The 23,581-nt window shown below is 39.0% G+C and overlaps 2 protein-coding genes across 16 annotated transcripts in view; one reads left to right on the top strand and one right to left on the bottom strand.

Moving 5' to 3' along the window:
- Positions 1-23,581, top strand: part of LOC309632967 (uncharacterized protein) — a 112,396-nt gene that overhangs the window by 31,873 nt on the left and 56,942 nt on the right. For 6 of the 13 annotated variants that reach the window (XR_014247217.1, XR_014247218.1, XR_014247220.1 and 3 more), the window contains one exon: positions 23,499-23,568. The exons of 2 other annotated variants lie outside the window; for them this stretch is intronic. The gene's annotated coding sequence lies outside the window, so the exon portion shown is untranslated. Of the gene's footprint in view, positions 1-21,979; positions 22,077-22,866; positions 22,889-23,498; positions 23,569-23,581 lie in introns of those variants that run through there. 5 more of the 13 variants (XR_014247227.1, XR_014247228.1, XR_014247229.1 and 2 more) reach the window with 3 other exon arrangements.
- The window catches only part of LOC309632961 (uncharacterized protein), a 53,554-nt gene continuing 40,640 nt past the window's right edge, over positions 10,668-23,581 (bottom strand). For 2 of the 3 annotated variants that reach the window (XR_014247189.1, XR_014247190.1), the window contains one exon: positions 21,717-22,037. Coding sequence is in view for 1 of the 3 variants with exons in the window: in XM_082401080.1 (XP_082257206.1) it covers positions 12,597-12,634; positions 21,904-22,037 (172 nt within the window). In the remaining 2 variants the exon portion in view is untranslated. Of the gene's footprint in view, positions 12,635-21,716; positions 22,038-23,581 lie in introns of those variants that run through there. The other variant, XM_082401080.1, reaches the window with a different exon arrangement.

Raw genomic sequence — 23,581 nt, 5'->3', positions numbered from 1 at the left:
AAATTTTTGTTTTAATTTTTTTTTAATTTTTAAAAAATTTTATTTTTTATTTATTATTTTTTTTGGCTGTGTTGGGTCTTCATTTCTGTTCGAGGGCTTTCTTTAGTTGCGGCAAGCGGGGGCCACTCTTCATCGCGATGCACGGGCCTCTCACTGTCGTGGCCTCTCTTGTTGTGGAGCACAGGCTCCAGACGCGCAGGCTCAGTAGTTGTGGCTCACGGGCCTAGTTGCTCCGCGGCATGTGGGATCTTCCCAGACCAGGGCTCGAACCCGTGTCCCCTGCATTGGCAGGCAGATTCTCGACCACTGCGCCACCAGGGAAGCCCCTATTTTTAGTTTTTAAAGAAACGTCCATACTGTTCTCTATAGTGGCTGCACCAATTTACATTCCCACCAACAGTGCAAAAGGGTTCCCTTTTCTCCACACCCTCTCCATCATTTATTGTTTGTAGATATTTTGATGATGGCCATTCTAACCTGTGTGAGGTGATACCTCATTGTAGTTTTGATTTGCATTTCTCTAATGATTAGTGATGTTGAGCATCTTTTCATGTGTTTGTTGCCAATCTGTATATCTTCTTTGGAGAAATGTCTATTTAGGTCCTCACCCCATTTTTACATTGGGTTGTTTGTTTTTTTTGATATTGAGCTGCATGAGCTGCTTGTATATTTTGGAGATTAATCCTTTGTCAGTTGCTTCATTTGCAAATATCTTGTCCCATTCCGAGGGTTGCCTTTTCTCTGATTTATGCTTTCCTTTGCTGTGCAAAAGCTTTTACGTTTCATTAGGTCTCATTTGTTTATTTTTGTTTTCATTTCCATTTCTTTTGCTGTGATATATGTCATAGAGTGTTCTGCCTATGTTTTCCTCTAAGAGTTTGATGGTGTCTGGCCTTACATTTAGGTCTTTAATCCATCTTGAGTTTATTTTTGTGTATGGTGTTAGGAAGTGTTCCAATTTCATTCTTTTACATCTAGCTGTCCAGTTTTCCCAGCAACACTTATTAAAGAGGCTGTCTTTTCTCCATTGTATAATCTTGCCTCCTTTATCAAAGATAAGGTGACCATATGTGCGTGGGTTTATCTCTGGGCTTTCTATCCTGTTCCATTGATCTTTATTTCTGTTTCTGTGCCAGTTGCATACTGTCTTGATTACTGTAGCTTTGTAGTATAGTCTGAGGTCTGGGAGCCTGATTCCTCCAGCTCCGTTTTTCTTTCTGAAGATTGTTTTGGCTCTTTGGGGTCTTTTCTGTTTCCATAGAAATTGTGGAATTTTTTGTTCTAGTTCTGTGAAAAATGCCATTGGTTGTTTAATAGGGACTGCATTGAACCTGTAGATTGCTTGGGGTAGTAGAGTCATTTTCACAATGTTGATTCTTCCAATCCAAGAACATGGTATATCTCTCCATCTGTTTGTATCATCTTTAATTTCTTTCATCGGTGTCTTATAGTTTTCTGCGTACAGGTCTTTTGTCTCCTTAGGTAGGTTTATTCCTAGGTATTTTATTCTTTTTGTTACAATGGTAAATGGGAGTGTTTCCTTAATTTCTCTTTCAGATTTTTCATTATTAGTGTATAGGAATGCAGAAAATTTCTGTGCATTAATTTTGTATCCTGCTACTTTACCAAATTCATTGATTAGCTCTGGTAGTTTTCTGGTGGCATCTTTAGGATTCTCTATGTATAGTATCATGTTATCTGCAAACAGTGACAGTTTTACTTCTTTTTCCGATTTGGATTCCTTTTATTTCTTTTTCTTCTCTCATTGCTGTTGCTTAAAGTTCCAAAACTATGTTGAATAATAGTGGTGAGAGTGGGCAACCTTGCCTTGTTCCTGATCTTAGAGGAAATGGTTTCAGTTTTTCACCATTGATAATGATGTGGGCTTTGGGTTTGTCATATATGTCCTTTATTATGTTGAGGTAGGTTCCCTTTATGCTTATTTTTTGGAGGGTTTTTATCATAAATGGGTGTTGAATTTTGTTAAAAGCTTTTTCTGCATCTAGTGAGATTATCATATGGTTTTTATCCTTCAATTTTGCCAATATGGTGTATCACATTGATTGATTTGCATATATTGAAGAATCCTTGCATTCCTGGGATAAACCCCACTTGATCATGGTGTATGTTCCTTTTAATGTTCTATTGGATTCTGTTTGCTGGTAGTTTGTTGAGGATTTTTGCATCTATGTTCATCAGAGATATTGGCCTGTAGTTTTCTTTCTTTGTGACATCTTTGTCTGGTTTTGGTATCAGGGTGATAGTGGCCTCGTAGAATGAGTTTGGGAGTGTTCCTCCCTCTGCTATATTTTGGAAGAGTTTGAGAAGGATAGGTGTTAGCTCTTCTGTAAATGTTTGATAGAATTTACCTGTGAAGCCGTCTGGTCCTGGGCTTTTGTTTGTTGGAAGATTTTTAATCACAGTCTCAATTTCAGTGCTTGTGATTGGTCTGTTTATATTTTCTATTTCTTCCTGGTTCAGTCTTGGAAGGTTGTGCTTTTCTAAGAATTTGTCCATTTCTTCCAGCATGTCCATTTTATTGGCATATAGTTGCTTGTAGTAATCTCTCATGATCCTTTGTGTTTCTGTAGTGTCAGTTGTTACTTCTCCTTTTTCATTTCTAATTCTATTGATTTGAGTCTTCTCCCTTTTTTTTCGTGATGAGTCTGGCTAATGGTTTATCAACTTTGTTTATCTTCTCAAAGAACCAGCTTTTAGTTTTATTGATCTTTGCTATCGTTTCCTTCATTTCTTTTTCATTTATTTCTGATTTGATCTCTATGATTTCTTTCCTTCTGCTAACTTTGGGGTTTTTTTGTTCTTCTTTCTCTAATTGCTTTAGTTGTAAGGTTTCATTGTTTATTTGAGATGTTTCTTGTTTCTTGAGGTAGGATTGTATTGCTATAAACTTCCCTCTTAGATCGGCTTTTGCTGCATCCCATAGGTTTTGGCCCGTCGTGTTTTCATTGTCATTTGTTTCTAGGTATTTTTTGATTTCCTCTTTGATTTCTTCGGTGATCTCTTGGTTATTAAGTAGTGTATTGTTTAGCTTCCTTGTGTTTGTATTTTTTATAATTTTTTTCCTGTAATTGGTGTCTAGTCTCATGGCATTGTGATTAGAAAAGATACTTGATAAGATTTCAATTTTCTCAAATTTACCAAGGCTTGATATGTCACCCAAATATGGTCTATCCTGGAGAATTTTCCATGAGCTCTTGAGAAGTGTATTTGCTTGGTTTTGGATGGAATGCCCTATAAATATCTATTAAGTCCATCTTGTTTAATGTATCCTTTAAAGCTTGTATTTCCTTATTTATTTTAATTTTGGATGACCTGTCCTTTTGTGAAAGTGGGGTGTTAAAGTTCCCTACTATGATTGTGTTCCTGATGTTTTCCACTTTTATGGCTGTTACCATTTGCCTTATGTATTGAGGTGCTCCTATATTGGGTGCATAAATATTTACAATTGTTATATCTTCTTCTTGGATTGATCCATTGATCATTATGTAGTGTCCTTCTTTGTCTCATGTAATAGTCTTTATTTTAAAGTCTATTTTGTGTGATATGAGAATTGCTACTCTAGCTTGCTTTTTTAAAAAATATTATATTTTTAAATTAATTAATTTATTTTCCTATTTTTGGCTGAGTTGGGTCTCTGTTGCTGTGCGTGGGCTTTCTCTAGTTGTGGCGAGCGGGGGCTACTCTTCATTGCAGTGCTCGGACTTCTCATTGCGGTGGCTTCTCTTGCTGTAGAGCACAGGCTCTAGGCACGTGGGCTTCAGTAGATGTGGCTCACGGGCTGTAGCGTGCAGGCTAAGTAGTTGTGGCACACAGCCTTAGTTGCTCCGTGGCATGTGAGATCTTCCCGGCCCAGGGCTTGAACCTGTTTTCCCTGCATTGCCAGGTGGATTCTTAGCCACTGTGCCACCAGGGAAGCCCTAAATATTTTAAATGTTACAATGTCAAATATTCTTTTTTTAAAAAATTAGTTTATTTATTTTTGGCTGCTTTAGGTCTTCCTTGCTGTGCAGAGGCTTTTTCTATTTGCAGCGAGCATGGGCTACTCTTCCTTGTGGTGCACAGGCTTCTCATTGCAGTGGCTTCTCTTGTTGCGGAGCACGGCCTCTAGGTGTGTGGGCTTCAGTAGTTGTAGCACGTGAGCTCAGTAGTTGTGACTCATGGGCTCTAGAGCGCAGGCTCAGTAGTTGTGGCTCACAGGCTTAGTTGCTCTGTGGCATGTGGGATCTTCCCGGACTAGGGATCGAATCTGTGTCCCCTGCGTTGGCAGGTGGATTCTTAACCGCTGACCCACCAGGGAAGCCCCCAGCTTTCTTATGATTTCCATTTGCATGGAATATCTTTTTCCATCCCCTCACTTTCAGTCTGTATGTGTTCCTAGGTCTGAAGTGGGTCTCTTGTAGACAGCATATGTACAGGTCTTGTTTTTGTATCCATTCAGCCAGTCTGTGTCTTTTGGTTGGAGCATTGAATCCATTTACATTTGAAGTAATTATCGATATGTATGTTCCTATGACCATTTTCTTAATTGTTTTGGGGGTTTTTTTGTAGGTCTTTTCCTTCTCTTGTGTTTTTCTTGCCTAGAGAAGTTCCTTTAGCATTTGTTGTAAAGCTGGTTTGGTGATGCTGAATTCTCTTAACTTTTGCTTATCTGTAAAGGTTTTAATTTCTCTATCGAATTGAAATGAGATCCTCGCTAGGTAGAGTAATCTTGGTTGTAGGTTTTTCCCTTTCATCACTTTAAATATGTCCTGCCACTCCCTTCTGGCTTGCAGAGTTTTTGCTGGAAGATCAGCTGTTAACTTTATGGGGATTCCCTTGTATGTTATTTGTTGCTTTTCCCTTGCTGCTTTTAATATTTCTTCTTTGAAAATAATTTTTGATAATTTGACTAATATGTGTCTTGGTGGGTTTCTCTTTGGGTTTATCCTGTATGGTACTCTCTGTGCTTCCTGGACTTGATTGACTATTTCCTTTCCCATGTTAGGGAAGTTTTCTATAACTATAATCTCTTCAAATATTTTCTCAGACCCTTTCTTTTTCTCTTCTTCTTCTGGGACCCCTATCATTCGAATGTTGGTGCGTTTATTGTTGTCCCAGAGGTCTCTGAGACTCTCCTCAATTCTTTTCATTCTGTTTTCTTTATTCTGCTCCCTGGCAGTTATTTCCACCATTTTGTCTTCCAGCTCACTTATCCGTTCTTCTGCCTCAGTTATTCTGTTATTGATTCCTACTAGAGTATTTTTAACTTCAGTGATTGTGTTGGTCATCACTATTTGTTTGCTCTTTAGTTCTTCTAGATCCTTGTTAAATGTTTCTTTTATTTTCTCCATTCTTTTTCCGAGATTTTGGATCATGTTTACTGTCATTACTCTGAATTCTTTTTCAGGTAGGTTGCCTACTTCGTCTTCACTTATTTGGTCTTGTAAGTTTTTACCTTGCTCCTTTGTCTGTAACAAATTTTTTTGTCATTTCTTTTTTTTGGGGGGGGGGGTGATGCTGTATTCCTGTCTTACTGGTTGTTTGGCCTGAGCCGTCCAGCACTAGAGTTTACAGACAGTTGGATAGAGCTGGGTCTTGGTCCTGAGATGAGGACCTCTGGGAGGCCTCACCCCAATTGATATTCTCTGGGGTCTGAGGTTCTCTGTTAGCCCAGCAGTTTGGACTCAGAGCTCCCACCTCAGGAGCTTGAGCCTCACCTCCAGCCTGGAAATCAAGATTCTGCAAGCTTCATGGTGAGGGAAAAAAAAAAAGAAGAAAAAAAGAAAAAAAAGAGCAGTACAATATCAAAGAATAAAAAACAAAATAAAATTAGAAAGATAAAAAATATATTAGGAAAAATAAAACTACATTTGAAACAACTGCAACAAGGTAAAATAAAACCACAACAGAAAAAAGAAAACAAAAGGGGGGGGGGTGGCAAGCCAAAAGGAGAGAACACTAACAAAGTATAAAGAATAAAATAAAATTAGAAAAATAAAAGATGTATTAGGAAAAATAAAAATATAAAAGAATCAACAATGAATCAACAAGGTAAAATAGGACCCCAATCTAAAAGAGGGGGGAAAAAAAAAAGCCTTGGCTATGGGGGCGGAGTTTAAGCAGGGGTGGAAGTTAGGCAGGGGTGTGGTTTTTGGTGGGGCAGGACCTAGGCAGGTGGGGGGGTTACGTTTGAGCATTGGATGGGGCCTAGGTGGGGCGACCTTCAAGCATGGGGCCGGGCCTCTGCTTAGGACCTGCACAGAAGGTGAGAGGGCCTCTGGAGTGTGGTGTTCCGGAGTTTGGAGGTAGGTCCCTGAGTGAGAGTGTGTGTGTGGGGTTTAGGCCCAGCTCGTTGGAGGGGTTCTCCAAGTGTAGAAGTAGGGCCCTGGGTGGGGATGTAGGGGTGGGGCTTGTGCTCTGCGTGGCAGGAGGGAGGCTCTGAGGGTATAGCATTAGGCCTGGGAACCCAACAGGGTTCCTGGTGCCTAAGTGGACAGGGAAAGCACTGGCTGCATTCCCTTCCGTTCCTTTGTGCCCCTCCCCTACGGTCTCCCCTGTCACCGCTGGACCCCTAACTGTAGGTGGGTCCCGCTGGGTGTAGAAACTACAGCCACCACTCAGAGTGCCAGTCCTGGAGCTCCAGCCTTTACTTTTTCTCCCCCTTCCCTCCCTCCCACTCCCTCAGGGCCTGCGTGGCTGGAGGGGGTCTAGGTGGGCAGAGGATCAGGCCCAGGATCCCAACAGGTTCCTGGGGGTCCAAGTGGGCAGGGGAAACCTGGCCATACTCCCTTTTGATCCTCTGCCTTCCCAATGGTTCCCCAATTTCCCCCTTCGGGCATGGGATCCCTTCCCCTCCCCGAGCCACCCCTCAGGGGTGCCAGTCCTGTCTCGCCTCCACTTCTCCCCCTTCACTCCCCCCATTCCCCGTGTCCTACTCGGTCGTTGGGGGTTCCTACCTTCCCTTTAGGTGTCTGTGGTCCCCCACCGGTGCCTGGTAGGTACCCTGGTTGTGAGGAGACGTGAATTCCGTGTCCTCCTAGTACGCCGTCTTGACTCTAGCATATCCATTCTTTCGCCAAATTATCTTCAGTGTCACCTTAGTCATATATCAAATTTCCATATGATTGTGATTATGTTGCGTATTTTTTATTCTCTTCTCTTATCTCACCCCTATCTTTGCTACATTATTGCCTATCAAAACTTATTAAACTTTAAAACATGCCCCTTCTACACTGAATTTTGCCTTGCTCTTCTTCAAAACTGTCTTGGCTATGTTTGGCTTCTTTATCTTTCATAAGAAATTTAATATGTGCTTTGGAATTTTCATAAAAATCCTTGTCATTATTTTTATTGAAATTGCATTGCCTATATGGTTATATTTGGGAGTTGACATCTTTATGACATTTTCTTCCCATCCATAGTTATATATATATATATATATATATATACACACATACATATTATATGTTAATTATATATATATGTATACATACATATATATAATTAACAGTTATCTAATTTTTATTTAACATGTCTCACTGAAGTTTTATTTTTTCACAAGTTTTATTAAATTTATTCTGTGTCGTGTATATAATTAATATATTGATAGTATTTGTCATTATAAATATTATCTTTTTTAAAATCTGTTTAGTTTTTTTGCTGTATATAAGAATGCAATTGATTACTACTCATATGCTTTCTTCTATTTTTAAAAATTCTCCTTTGCCTTTGGTGCTCTGAATCTTAAAAGATGTACAATTTTTATTTCACATTTTTGATAATTTTTGTGCTCTTTCTCAAGGATTCATGTATTTTCATACAGTCTGAAAAATTCTCAGTCATCACTTCTCACCTGGAGTTACACTGCTTTCCCAGGCTCTTTACTGTCTTTCCCAAAGTCCTTCCTTTTCCATTGCCATCTATCCTTTCTGTAGGGCCCAGAGTGAGGTTTTTAAAGTGCAATTCAAATCATTTCACACCCCTGCTTAAAAGCCCAAGAAGGATCTCCTTTGCATTTAAGATTCTTTAAAAATCCTTATAATGGCTGATGAGGCCCAGCCAATGTCTACAGCCTTGTTCTTTGGTATCTTCGTCTGTGCTTCAGTCACACTGACCTCCCTCCAGTTCCTTCAAGAACATGATGTTCCCCTCAGACCCTTCACATCTCTGGTCCCTGCTTGGACTACTGCTCCTGACCACTGTGCTGGTCTCACTTTTCCTTATTCTTCATGCTGTAGCTTAGTTATGACTTTCTTAGAAGACTTTCTCCATGGCACCCACAATTATAATTCACTGTCCTTGTTATGGTCTCACATAGCATGCTATGTTTTGCCTTTATAGAACCAATCACATATTGTAATTATGTGTGTTTGTGATTATTTGTTTCTTTCTCCTTTACCACAAGCCTCATAAAGACAAAACTGAGACTTTCGTGTGGAACCCCAGCACCTAGCTTAGTACCATACTAGTCATTCAAAAGTTCTACAAGAAATAAAGTACATATTTAATATTTTAACTGAGCCTCAGATGGAAATCATTTGTCTGAAGTCACTCAGCAAGTGAGTGCTAGAGCCAGGATTCACACTCTAGCTCTCACCACCACTTGCCAGTTGGCAGTCAGCAGTTGGCAGGTCTGTCACTTACCTTCAGGGCCAGTGTATCATACTGAGAAGTGCTGTGATCATACCTCGTTAATGTTAAAGCGCCAAGGGGAAATGTTTTAAAATAATACAACAGACCTAATGTTAGGCCTGTACATCCATGAGACCCAAGGAAGGCATATTTGATCAGCCTGACTTTATGAAGTGTAATTAGCATCTAACTGCTGTTCCTTAAATATTGCTTAAAATTCCACAATTGTGTATATTTGGCCTACATTTTTGTTTGGGTCCTAGATACCTGTTAATGTATATTTTTAAGGGATTAAAAAAATAATTTTCTTGTGTTATACTCTATACCTTAGTTATAAATATTTAGGAAAATATACAAATTTAAAAATGAAAAACAATCTTGGATAACAAAAATAGTTCGGTTTTAGTTGTTCCACTTATCTGTCAATTGAGTAGTTTTGGAAAATAGATAATTATAACATTCTCTGAATAGCCTTGACACAAACAGAAAGCCATTTTTGGTGAAAATCCTCTTTCATAATTGATGAACCAGAGAACCTTTCAAATCAGACAGAACTCAAGACTCCGGGCAGAGTTATAACTTGGGTGCCTTTATTATCTCAGTCCCTCCTGAGATTAAAAATGCAGTGATACCCTCTCAGATAATTCATGTATTCAAATCCAAATCCAAGAGTGAGCCAATTAAGCATAGGCTTGTCAGGTTTTTCCAACGTTAGCTATATCTCTGTCCAACCTTTGCTTTATATGTTTGGTAATAGAACCAGCTGCATGCCTGTTTCCCCATTGGTGATGATGTCCCTTCTGTCTGCAGCTACATATCCAAAGCCAGACATGATGATGTGAGCATAGAGTGTGCTATGTCAAGAAAAAACTGGACACAATTTTCTGGTGATGTACTCTTTGAAAATGTGTTATGGTAAAAAATGAAGTAAATTTTGTCTCATCATTCTAGGTGTAGTAGATTTTGATTGGCAAGCCCAGAATAATTATGTTAACTGTATTAGGAAAAAACTGCCTTCTATGGATCAGAAAAAGACACTTCAGCTGGCATTGTGGAGTAAGAGTAGTAAGAAACATTTGCTCTAATCCTGGGCAGAGTATTAATAAGATGGAGATAAAGGTAGCAAACAAACATACCATAATAGAATTTCAATCTAAGGAATATGAGAGTATATGGGGGAGGGAGGTTAGTATTTTGAATTCAGACTGGGGCTGGTTTGAGAGGAAAATCCTCTGAATCCTTCAGAGTTAATTGCTGCAAGTAATCAAAGTCACCTGTGATTATGAATCCATGAAAATAAGCAAAAACTAAAGCATTTTACTTTAGAACCCCACAGCTGAACTTTAAAAGACTGCAGTACAAAAAGACACAGTACAAACATTGAGACCTATGTGAAATTGGGAGGCCAAGACAGAGACATACGTAGACTTTCCATACATGGAAAGCTGTCATCCCTTATAGGTGAATTGAGAAAATATTCTCTCCTGAGAATTTCCAACCACTGGGACATGTCCCACCAAGGTCCTAGCAGAGTACAGATGGGATACTTCAGGCAACTTATGAGGGTTTAATACAGGAACTTTTAAATGTGTGAGCAGGAGGTAGGGAAACAAACAAGAGATAGTGATACACCCAGAACTTGTACCTGTGGAGCTATTGCTAACTCCAAGACCAAAGTGAGGAGGAGCACTGAGGGTTGCTGGAACACAGAAGGTGAAATTCATGTGCAGAAGGTTGCCTTGAGAGAAGCAGTGACCTCAGCTGAGAGACAGAGTCAGCCTAAGGCAGCCCTACTGATCAGCTAAACTCAAATGTAAATTACTAGGGCATCTGAGTTGTTTGTCACTCTTGTTCACCAGGTCCAATCAAGATTTTGATATTATTGTGGACTGTTGTGGTATTTCTGCATAAAGTCAAGGTCCCTGTGAACTATATGTGACAAAGAGCAAGAATGTTAACATGGGCCCCTGGCAAGACAATGAATGTATACTTCTGTTTTCCCATGAAAAAGCCAACTGCTCATGAGCCTCTTTTTTTTAAAAATAAATACATTTATTTATTTATTTATTTATTTTTGGCTGCATTGGGTCTTCATTGCTGCACGCAGGCTTTCTCTAGTTGCGGTGAGCGGGGGCTCCTCTTCGTTGCAGTGCATGGGCTTCTCACTGTGATGGCTTCTCTTTGTTGCGGAGCATGGGCTCTAGGCGCGTGGGCTTCAATAGTTGCAGCATGCGGGCTCAGTAGTTGTGGCACACGGGTTTAGTTGCTCCGCAGCATGTGGGATCTTCCCGGACCAGGGCTCGAACCCGTGTCCCCTGCATTGGCAGGCGAATTCTTAACCACTGTGCTACCAGGGAAGCCCAGCCTCTTCATTAATGAGAATGGAAAGTAATGTGATCACCAGGTCAACACCACATACTAAGTGTCTGAATTTGGTAGATGTCTTTTAGCAACGATTCAACACTCAGCATAGAAGTTATAAATTGAGACTACCATACTTTGTTATAGCAGACTACTGTTATCCATTATGATTCTTCTGGTTTTGCAAGGGTCATAAATGGAAAAGGAATATGATGGAGACTACTACCACTACATCTTTTATGACTCTTCTGGCATTAATCTCAGTAAATCCTCCTGAAGTGCATTATTCTTTCTGAGTTGTTGTTTTGGCTAAAATGTCAGTTTCCAGGGTTTCCACTTGGCTCTTTCTATTGAAATAGCTCTTACTCTACAAGTTTGAAGATCAGTGTGAGGATTCTGCAGCATCTATTCCCACATCTATCCCACTTATACATTGTGGAGCTGGGGCTATACACAGATTGGGTTTATGGAGGCTTTGAAGAGTCTTCATATTCCCCATCCCCACAGTTACTCTGAATAATAACTTCAACAACCTTTGGGAAATAGGAGAATACACACACACACACGCACACACTGGTATTACCATGTTTTTCTTCAGATAGGAAAAACAGTCAACAGTCCCCTCATTGATTGGTTTGTGTGTCTGTGAACTGACACGAATTCTGTATACTAGGGGAGGAGCCAGTATCATGCAATTAAAGAAATGCTAGTGTGCTCTACATTTACCTTGCCCCTAGGGACACTATGACAAAGTAGCCACTGTTATACAATCCAAAGGTCAAGGTACTTGGTAACCACTCTTGCACTGCTGTATTATGTAACTATATCCACCTTCCCACTGATAATTAAGTGCTGCCTCTTGGTTTCTGCCATTCTGGAATCTCTACATCCTCATTGGTATTGCCATGGTAGTATCTCCCACTGTCAATTCAGGCCAATAGCAAAGGGTCACCATCAAATTTGTCAAAGATGCTGGGTCTCCTTTACCAGGGTGTTCCTTAACTGCTTTAGGGAAAGGAGAGACATCTGCTTGCTTAGGCTGACAGAATGCAACAGAAGAGTGATGGTCAGTTCTGAATCCAGGTCTCAAGAAGCCCCATGTGATTTGTTCTCTCTCCTGGAACCTACCCAACTACCATATGAACACTCAGGCTAGCCTCCTAGAGGATGAGAGACTGACTACCTGGAAGATGAGTGGAGATGAGTCATCACAGCTGAGACCATCCTAAACCAGCCAACTTTTGGCCCACTGGATGGCTGATGCAGAAGCACCAGCAGCCTATCCAAAATTAGCTGGACCTGGCCCAGATCAACAGAGCCACTCAGGAGCTAAATAAGTGGTTGTTGCTTTGGCCATCAAGTGTTTGTAGTACTTTATTACACAGCAGTAGCTAATTCATTTAAACAGTAGAAAGTCTTAGTAAATATATGCTACTGCAGGCCAGGAGCTATTGCCACTCTCCTAATCTTCAGTGAGTTCATGTTCCCATGGCAGTGATGGGTATTGCATGTTTGTTTCTCTGAGAAACCCACCTCCTCCTCGGACTAGGATTACACAGATAAACTAACTTAGTCCAGGGAACATGTCAGTGATGTCCAAAACTCTATAGGCCTTGATGCTTACAGAGTTTTAAGGGAAACCCTTTAAATAAAAGAAGACAAAATAGGTACAAAATTACCTCTGCTTATGAATGTCTATAACAAGAAAATAAATCACAATGAATTACATATTTTTTTTGAAATTTCATGTAATGTCTGAAACATTTATATTAACATATTTCCATACAAATAACCCAATGAAAGTTTAGTATTAGTTGTTTTCTTTGTTTGTTTTATACTGCATATTCTTATTAGTCTTCAATTTTATACACATCAGTGTATACATGTCAATCCCAATCGCCCAATTCAGCACACCACCATCCGCACCCCACAGCAGTTTTCCCCCCTTGGTGTCCATATGTCCGTTCTCTACATCTGTGTCTCAACTTCTACCCTGCAAACTGGCTCATCTGTACCATTTTTCTAGGTTCCACATACATGCATTAATATATGATATTTGTTTTTCTCTTTCTGACATACTTCACTCTGTATGACAGTCTCTAGATCTATCCACGGCTCAGCAAATGACTCAATTTCGTTCCTTTTTATGGCTGAGTAATATTCCATTGTATATATGTACCACAACTTCTTTAACCATTTGTCTGTCGATGGGCATTTAGGTTGCTTCCATGACCTGGCTATTGTAAATAGTGCTGCAATGAACATTGGGGTGCATGTGTCTTTTTGAATTATGGTTTTCTCTGGGTATATGCCCAGTAGTGGGATTGCTGGATCATATGGTAAATCTATTTTTAGATTCTTAAGGAACCTCCATACTGTTCTCCATAGTGGCTGTATCAATTTACATTCCCACCAACAGTGCAAGAGGGTTCCCTTTTCTCCACACCCTCTCCAGCATTTGTTGTTTGTAGATTTTCTGATGATGCCCATTCTGACTGGTGTGAGGTGATACCTCACCGGAGTTTTGATTTGCATTTCTCTAATAATTAGTGATGTTGAGCAGCTTTTCATGTGCTTCTTGGCCATCTGTATGTCTTCTTTGGAGAAATGTCTATTTAGGTCTTCTGCCCATTTTTGGATTGGGTTGTTTGTTTATTTAATATTGAGCTGAATGAGCTGTTTATATATTTTGGAGATTAATCCTTTGTCTGTTGATTCGTTTGCAAATATTTTCTCCCATTCTGAAGGTTGTCTTTTCGTCTTGTTTATGGTTTCCTTTGCTGTGCAAAAGCTTTGAAGTTTCATTAGGGCCCATTTGTTTATTTTTGTTTTTATTTCCATTACTCTAGGAGGTGGATCAAAAAAGATCTTGCTGTGATTGATGTCAAAGAGTGTTCTTCCTATGTTTTCCTCTAAGAGTTTTATAGTGTCCGGTCTTACATTTAGGTCTCAAATCCATTTTGAGTTTATTTTTGTGTATGGTGTTAGGGAGTGTTCTAATTTCATTCTTTTACATGTAGCTGTCCAGTTTTCCCAGCACCACTCCTTGAAGAGACTGTGTTTTCTCCATTGTATATCTTTGCCTCCTTTGTCATAGATTAGTTGACCATAGGTGCGTGGGTTTATCTCTGGGCTTTCTATCTTGTTCCATTCATCTATGTTTCTGTTTTTGTGCCAGTACCATATTGTCTTGATTAATGTAGCTTTGTAGTATAGTCTGAAGTCAGGGAGTCTGATTCCTCCAGCTCCGTTTTTTTCCCTCAAGACTGCTTTGGCTATTCGGGGTCTTTTGTGTCTCCATACAAATTTTAAGATGATTTGTTCTAGCTCCGTAAAAAATGCCATTGGTAATTTGATAAGGATTGCATTGAATCTGTAGATTGCTTTGGGTAGTATAGTCATTTTCACAATATTGATTCTTCCAATCCAAGAACATGGTATATCTCTCCATCTGTTGGTATCATCTTTAATTTCTTTCATCAGTGTCTTATAGTTTTCTGCATACAGGTCTTTTGTCTCCCTAGGTAGGTTTATTCCTAGGTATTTTATTCTTTTTGTTGCAGTGGTAAATAGGAGTGTTTCCTTAATTTCTCTTTCAGATTTTTCATCATTATTTTATAGGAATGCAAGAGATTTCTGTGCATTAATTTTGTATCCTGCAACTTTACCAAATTCATTGATTAGCTCTAGTAATTTTCTGGTGTCATTTTTAGGGTTCTCTATGTATGGTATCATGTCATCTGCAAACAGTGACAGTTTTACTTATTCTTTTACAATTTGTATTCCTTTTATTTCTTTTTCTTCTCTGATTGCTGTGGCTAGGACTTCCAAAACTATGTTGAATAATAGTGGTGAGAGTGGACATCCTTGTCTCGTTCCTGATCTTAGAGGACATGCTTCCAGTTTTTCACCATTGAGAATGATGTTTGCTGTGGGTTTGTCGTATATGGCCATTATTATGTTGAGGTAGGTTCCTTGTATGCCCACTTTCTGGAGAGTTTTTATCATAAATGGGTGTTGAATTTTTTCAAAAGCTTTTTCTGCATCTATTGAGATGATCATATGGTTTTTATTCTTCAATTTGTTAATATGGTGTATCACATTGATTGATTTGCGTATATTGAAGAATCCTTGCATCCCTGGGATAAATCCCACTTGATCGTGGTGTATGATCCTTTTAATGTGTTGTTAGATTCTGTTTGCTAGTATTTTGTTGAGGATTTTTGCATCTATATTCATCAGTGATATTGGTCTGTAATTTTCTTTTTTTGTAGTATCTTTGTCTGGTTTTGGTATCAGGATGATGGTGGCCCCATAGAATGAGTTTGGGAGTGTTTCTTCCTCTGCAATTTTTTGGAAGAGTTTGAGAAGGATAGGTGTTAACTCTTCTCTAAATGTTTGATAGAATTCCCTGTGAAGCCATCTGGTCCTGGACTTTTGTTTGTTGGAAGATGTTTAATCACAGTTTCAATTTCATGACTTGTGATTGGTCTGTTCATATTTTCTGTTTCTTCCTGATTCAGTCTTGGAAGGTTATACCTTTCTAAGAATTAGTCCATTTCTTCCAGGTTGTCCATTTTATTGGCATAGAGTTGCTTGTAGTAGTCTCTTAGGATGTTTTGTATTTCTGCGGTGTCTGTTGTACCTTCTCCTTTTTCATTTCTAATTTTATTGATTTGAGTCCTCTCCCTCTTTTTCTTGATGAGTCTGGCTAATGGCTTATCAATTTTGTTTATCTTCTCAAAGAACCAGCTTTTAGTTTTATTGATCTTTGCTCTTGTTTTTTTTGTTTCTATTTCATTTATTTCCGCTCTGATCTTTATTATTTCTTTCCTTCTGCTAACTTTGGGTTTTGTTTGTTCTTCTTTCTCTAGTTCCTTTAGGTGTAAGGTTAGATTGTTTACTTGAGATTTTTCTTGTTTCTTTAGGTAGGCTTGTATAGCTATAAACTTCCCTCTTAGAACTGCTTTTGCTGCATCCCATAGGTTTTGGATCATCGTGTGTTCATTGTCATTTATCTCTAGGTATTTTTTGATTTCCTCTTTGATTTCTTCAGTGATCTCTTGGTTATTTAGTAACGTATTGTTTAGCCTCCATGTGTTTGTGTTTTTTACGTTTTTTTCCGTGTAATTGATTTCTAATCTCATAGCATTATGGTCAGAAAAGATGCTTGATATGATTTCAATTTTCTTAAATTTACTGAGGCTTGATTTGTGACCCAAGATGTGATCTATCCTGGAGAATGTTCCGTGCGCACTTGAGAAGAACATGTAATCTGCTGTTTTTGGATGGAATGTCCTATAAATATCAATTAAATCTATCTGGTCTATTGTGTCATTTAAAGCTTCTGTTTCCTTATTTATTTTCATTTTGGATGATCTGTCCATTGGTGTAAATGAGGTGTTAAAGTCCCCCACTATTATCGTGTTACTGTCGATTTCCTCTTTTATAGCTGTTAGCAGTTGCCTTATGTATTGTGGTGCTCCTATGTTGGGTGCATATATATTTATAATTGTTATATCTTCTTCTTGGATTGATCCCTTGATCATTATGTAGTGTCCTTCCTTGTCTCTTGTAATATTCTTTATTTTAAAGTCTATTTTATCTGATATGAGTATAGCTACTCCAGCTTTCTTTTGATTTCCATTTGCATGGAATATCTTTTTCCATCCCCTCACTTTCAGTCTGTATGTGTCCCTAGGTCTGAAGTGGGTCTCTTGTAGACAGCATATATATGGGTCTTGTCTTTGTATCCATTCAGCAAGCCTGTGTCTTTTGGCTGGAGCATTTAATCCATTCACGTTTAAGGTAATTATCGATATGTATGTTCCTATGACCATTTACTTAATTGTTTTGGGTTTGTTTTTGTAGGTCCTTTTCTTCTCTTGTATTTCCCACTTAGAGAAGTTCCTTTAGCATTTGTTGTAGAGCTGGTTTGGTGATGCTGAATTCTCGTAGCTTTTGCTTGTCTGTAAAGCTTTTGATTTCTCCATCAAATCTAAATGAGATCCTTGCTGGGTAGAGTAATCTTGGTTGTAGGTTCTTCCCTTTCATCATTTTAAGTATATCATGCCACTCCCTTCTGGCTTGTATAGTTTCTGCTGAGAAATCAGCTGTTAACTTTATGGGAGTTCCCTTGTATGTTATTTGTCATTTTTCCCTTGCTGCTTTCAATAATTTTTCTTTGTCTTTAATTTTTGCCAATTTGATTACTGTGTGTCTCGGTGTGTTTCTCCTTGGGTTTATCCTGTATGGGACTCTCTGTGCTTCCTGAACTTGGGTGGCTATTTCCTTTCCCATGTTAGGGAAGTTTTCGATTATAATCTCTTCAAATATTTTCTCTGGTCCTTTCTCTCTCTCTTCTCCTTCTGGGACCCCTATAATGCAAATGTTGTTGCGTTTAATGTTGTCCCAGAGGTCTCTTAGGCTGTCTTCATTTCTTTTCATTCTTTTTTCTTTAGTCTGTTCCACAGCAGTGAATTCCACCATTCTGTCTTCCAGGTCACTTATCCGTTCTTCTGCCTCCGTTATTCTGCTATTGATTCCTTCTAGTGTAGTTTTCATTTCAGTTATTGTATTGTTCATATCTGTTTGTTTGTTCTTTAATTCTTCTAGGTCTTTGTTAAACATTTCTTGCATCTTCTCGATCTTTGCCTCCATTCTTTTTCCGAGGTCCTGGATCATCTTCACTATCATTATACTGAATTCTTTTTCCTGAAGGTTTCCTATCTCCACTTCATTTAGTTCTTTTTCTGGGGTTTTATCTTGTTCCTTCATCTGGTATGTAGCCCTCTGCCTTTTCATCTTGTCTATCTTTCTGTGAATCTGGTTTTTGTTCCACAGGCTGCAGGATTATAGTTTTTCTTGCTTCTGCTGTCTGCCCTCTGGTGGTTGAGGCTATCTAAGAGGCTTGATGGGAGGCTCTGGTGGTGGGTAGAGCTGACTGTTGCTGTGGTGGACAGAGCTCCGTAAAACTTTAATCCACTTGACTGTTGATGGGTGTGGCTGGGTTCCCTCCCTGTTGGTTGTTTTGCCTGAGGCAACCCAACGCTGGAGCCTACCTGGGCTCTTTGGTGGGGCTAATGGCAGACTCTGGGAGGGCTCACACCAAGGAGTACTTCCCAGAACCTCCGCTGCCAGTGTCCTTGTCCCCACGGTGAAACAGAGCCAGCCCCCGCCCCTGCAGGAGACCCTCCAACACTAGCAGGTAGGTCTGGTTCAGTCTCCCCCAGGGTCACTGCTCCTTCCCCTGGGTCCCAATGCGCACGCTATTCTGTGTGCGCCCTCCAAGAGTGGGGTCTCTGTTTCCCCCAGTCCTGTCAAAGTCCTGCAATCAATTCCCACTAGGTTTCAAAGTCTGATTCTCTATGAATTCCTCCTCCCGTTGTCGGACCCCCAGGTTGGGAAGCCTGACGTGGGGCTCAGAACCTTCCCTCCAGTGGGCGGACTTCTGTGGTATAAGTGTTCGCCAGTCTGTGAGTCACCCACCCACCAGTTATGGGACTTGATTTTAATCTGATTGCGCCCCTCCTACCGTCTCATTGTGGCTTCTCCTTTGTCTTTCGATGTGGGGTATCTTTTTTGGTGAGTTCCAGTGTCTTCCTGTCAATGATTGTCCAGCAGCTAGTTGTGATTCTGGTGTTCTCGCAAGAGGGAGTGAGAGCACGTCCTTCTACTCTGCCATCTTGGTTCCTCTTTTCATGAATTACATATTTAAGAAAGTTTTGAAAACTACAGAAATATCACAAAGTATATAAAATACCATAATGTTTATATTAATTGTCTAGTGTATTCTGTAATATATTTTTCTATACTTCAATGGCTGCTTATTCTTTGATTGGTTCTCATTTGAAAGTAAGTTTGCAGGGTTTTTTTTTTTTCTATAGAGAAAATAGATTCTGATGTCATGCTTGACTGTGTTTATTATAGGTGGCATAGAAAATTCATTAGCTTCACAAATCATTAGTGGTAATGTTATGGAAAATTTTGGGATTGTTGTCAAATTTAAGAAAAACCCTATCAAAATTATTTCATTTATTAGCTACAGGATTTCAGCTAATTTCATATAAGTGGTCAATTTTCTGTTCTTTTATATGAAACTGTTAGACTTCATTATGATAGCAAATATCAGATACCCTAAGATAGAGCCCATTATGTTGGGCTTATAAAATGTGTGACTTCATACACAAATGGAATCACTGTAGTACTGCCAGAAGTCTTTATCCTACAAACATAGGCATTCTGATTTTCAAAAAGTAAGTGTGTGTGTGTGTTTATTGCATTAATAAGTACAGGTTAAAACTTCTGTTTTGACTGGGAAGATATTCAAACCAAATATGTAGCTTACAGATTTACACATCTGATGACCTAATACTTGGGAGAATTTTCCACAGATAAGCTTTTTTCTCCTTAGATTTCAAACTTTTTTTCCTTTAATACCAACATACTTTCAGGCCCATTTAAGAAAACAATATAAATATCCACAAATTGTCCCTGAAAAATCTTGAAAATAACTGTCTTAAATATTCTCAAAGAGCAAAAAGGAGAGCATGGATAAAGAACTAAAGGAAATCAGGGGAACAGTATATAAACAAAATGAGAACATTGACAAAGAGAAATTATAAAGAAAACCAAATTCTGGATCTAAAAATTCAGTAGCTGAATTGAAAAACTCACTAAAGGAGTTCAAAAACAGATGCCAACAGGCAGAAGAAAGAATCAGTGAACTTGAATACAGGTCACTTGAAATTATTGAATCTGAGAAATAAGAAAATAAAGGTGAACAGAGTCTAAGGGATGTATGGGATACCATCAAACAGACTAATATATACATTATGGGGATCTTAAAGGAGAAGAGCAAGAGAAAGAATAAGGGTCAGAGAGATTATTTGAAGAAATAATCACCCCAAACTTCCTAAACTTGAGGAAATGCATGGATATAGAAATACAAGAGGCTCAACCAACTCCAAGTAGGACAAAAAGGGACTCACAGTGAGACACTTTATAATCAAACTGTCAAAAGACAAAGGCAACAAGAGAATCTTGAAAGCAGCAGGAGAAAAGTGACTCAGCACATACAAGGGATCCTCAATAGAATATTAGCAGATTTCTTGGCAGGACTCTTACACAGTCCATATAGTAGTGGGATTATATATTTACTAAAATGCTGATAAAATGCAGAAAGAAAAATTGTGAACCAAAATTTCTATATCTGGCAAAACTATCCTTCAGAAATGAGGGAGAAATTAAGACATTCCAGATAAAACCTGAGGGAATACATTACCACTAGGCCTGCCCTAAAAAAAATTCTAAAGTCATTCAAGATCAAATTAAAGGATTCTAGACAATAACTAGAAGCCATATGAAAATATAAAGTTCTCCCATAAAGGTAAATATATGGCCAAATATAAAAATCATTACTTTGTCATTTGAGCCTGTAACTCCACTTTTTATTCTACAGGATTTAAAAGACAAAAGCATAAAATATATTTATAAATATGTTAGTAGGTACACAGTATATAAAGATGCAACTTACAACATCAATAAAATAAAGGGGGGGCAGAGATGTAAAGGAGTAAAGTTTTTTTATGTGATCAAAATTGGTTTGGTATGAATTTTAAATAGTTATAACTTTAGAATGTTATAACATCCCCAATGTTAACCACAAAGATAATATCTATAGAATATACACAAAAGGGAATGAGAAGAGAATCCAAACGTGTTACTACAAAAATTAACTGAACACAAGGGGAGGCATTAATGGAGGAAATAAGGGACAAAATATTCTATAAGACTTAAGGACAACAAATAAAATGGCAACAGTTAAGTCCTTCACCAACACTAATTACTATAAATGTAAATGTGTTAAACTCTCCAATCAAAAGACATAGACTGGCAGAGTGGATTTAAAAAAACAAAACAGGATATAACTGCATGCTCTCTACAAGAGACTCACCTACCTAAAGACACAAATAGGTTCAAAGGATGGAAAAAGATATTCCATGCAAATATCAAAAGAGAGCAGAGGTGGTTATACTAATATCAGACAAAATAGACTTTAGTTAAAAAAAAATTGTAACAAGAGACAAGAAGGGGGCTTCCCTGGTGGCACAGTGGTTGAGAATCTGCCTGCCAATGCAGGGGACACGGGTTCGAGCCCTGGTCTGGGAAGATCCCACATGCTGTGGAGCATCTGGGCCCGTGAGCCACAATTACTGAGCCTGCGCATCTGGAGCCTGTGCTCCACAACAAGAGAGGCCGCGATAGTGAGAGGCCCGCGCACCGCAATGAAGAGTGGCCCCCACTTGCCACAGCTAGAGAAAGCCCTCACAAAGAAACAAAGACCCAACACAGCCATAAATAAATAAATTAATTAAAATTAAAAATTAAAAATAAAAAAGAGGCAAGAAGGACATTATATAATGATAAAAGTCAATCCAACAGGAAGATATTACAATTATATGTGCAACAAACAGCAAAGCTCCCATATATATGAAGCAAACATTGTCATAATTGAAGGGAGAAATAGACAGCTCTACAATGTGAGTAGACTTCAACACTGCACTTTCAGTAATGGTTAGAAGCTCAATAAGGATATAGAGCACTTGAACAACACTCAACCCAAACATTCACCTCCCCAGATGTGAAGCCATAAATCTGTTATGAAACAACCCACACGTGACAATGTGGCCTTAATCATACATTGGCCTTTACACACCTAAACACATTTGCCCTTAGCTTCCTCATGCTCCTTAGCAAAATACACACACAGCAAAGGAACAGGCTCTGAACAGACACAATGTGGTAGACTGTATCATTAAGAAGAATATGTACTGCCCCTTTCTGTGGTGTTTCTGTCTAAGAGAGTATACATACCACCCAGTTGAACTCAGGTGTAGCCATGTAACTTACTCCGGCCAATAAAATGTGAGTGAAAATGCCATGTATAACTTCTGATAAGACACATTCCCCTCTGTTGCTGTTCCAGATGGGGCTGCTTCATCCATCTAGATCCAAGGTGAAGAGGACAGGGAACCAATCTAAAACTAACCAATGGAGGATATGAAACATAAATGAGAAACAAACCTTTGTTGTTGGAAGTCACTGAATTATTTGTTACATTGGATACTCCAGCATACCCCACATACCAAAGCATAGAAAACACTACATTCCACACATACACATGCTCACACACACATACATTCACAGATACCTCCAAACTCCACCCATATAAACATACAATATATTAATACTCTGGAAAAATGCCTATCACACCCAGCTGGACTCAGAATAGATACAACCATTCAGCCCCCAAAATACACACACACACCCACATCCCCTCAAAACTCCCAAAATATGCATCCCCAACTCCCTATAGTTAAAAATACACACATCTAGAACCTTACATGACCCAAATACACATAGACACACCAATCCCCATCCCCAAATGCATATATACGTCATCCTAGCCTTCTCAAATACATGCATAAAACCTTCACAAGCTATGAATTCACACATACCCTATCCCAGCAGAATTCAACATGTATTTCACATAGCCTTACCCTCCTCAGATACACATGCACTCTCCCTACAGTCTGAATATTCACATAAACCACCCAAACTCTAGCTTGCAACATAACCCACAAGAACCTTCACATATACCTTCATACATACCCTCAACCCCACCACAAACAGGAGATTTCAAGCTTCCTTAATGTATACATAGCCCCTCAAATCCCATTTTCACACACTGCCAACCTGAAGTGTGCACACAGACAGACACACTATCTTGAACACACACACACACAACTCCCACAACCTGAACATGCACATTTTTCTCCCACCCTCAGGATGAAAATTAAAATGGATGGAACTGGAGATTATCATACTAAGTTAAGTAAGACAGAGAAAGACAAATATCATACAATATCGCTTATTTGCAGAATCGAAAAGAATGACAAAAATGAACTTATTTACAGAACAGAAACAGACTCACAGACTTAGAGAATGAACTTATGGTTACCAGGGGGAAGGGTGGGGGGGAGGGATAGATTGGAAGCTTGGGATTGACATGTATACACTGTTATATTTAAAATAAAATACCTTTCCATGAATAAATAAAGAGTAATTCATAACTATTTAAAAAAAAAAAGGATTCAAGGTGTATGGGGTGGACTCTGTAGAATACTGGCACCTGCAACCTAGATCCTGTCTCAGCAAAGTACCTACTTTACTGGTTGCTGATGTGCTGTTGGAAGACAGCTTTGGCTGCTGGTCCCTTAGGGTTGCTTTAGCTATACACAGTGCCCTGCCAATTTTTATCTCTCCCTGGATAGGCTTCATATCCAGTGGCCAAATCAAGCAAGGGACAAATCAGCCTGAAGACAATTCTATCAAGAATTAATTTTTAGCCCTATGACTGCACATTAGATCCAGTGAAACTGTTTGGGAACCTGAGTGATTTCTACTCAGCCCAATGATGCTCCCTTTTTTTTTTTTTTTCCCAGTTCTTTTTAAAAGAAAACATCCTGCTCACAAAACTCTGACGCAAAGACAATGCCAGGGAACCAAACTGAGGTAAGATTTATTG

This window comes from Balaenoptera borealis, assembly GCF_965194805.1.
Source record: "Balaenoptera borealis genome assembly, chromosome: 8".
In the NCBI taxonomy this organism is placed as follows: Eukaryota; Metazoa; Chordata; class Mammalia; order Artiodactyla; family Balaenopteridae; genus Balaenoptera; species Balaenoptera borealis.
This window is presented reverse-complemented; position numbering and strand designations above follow the sequence as displayed.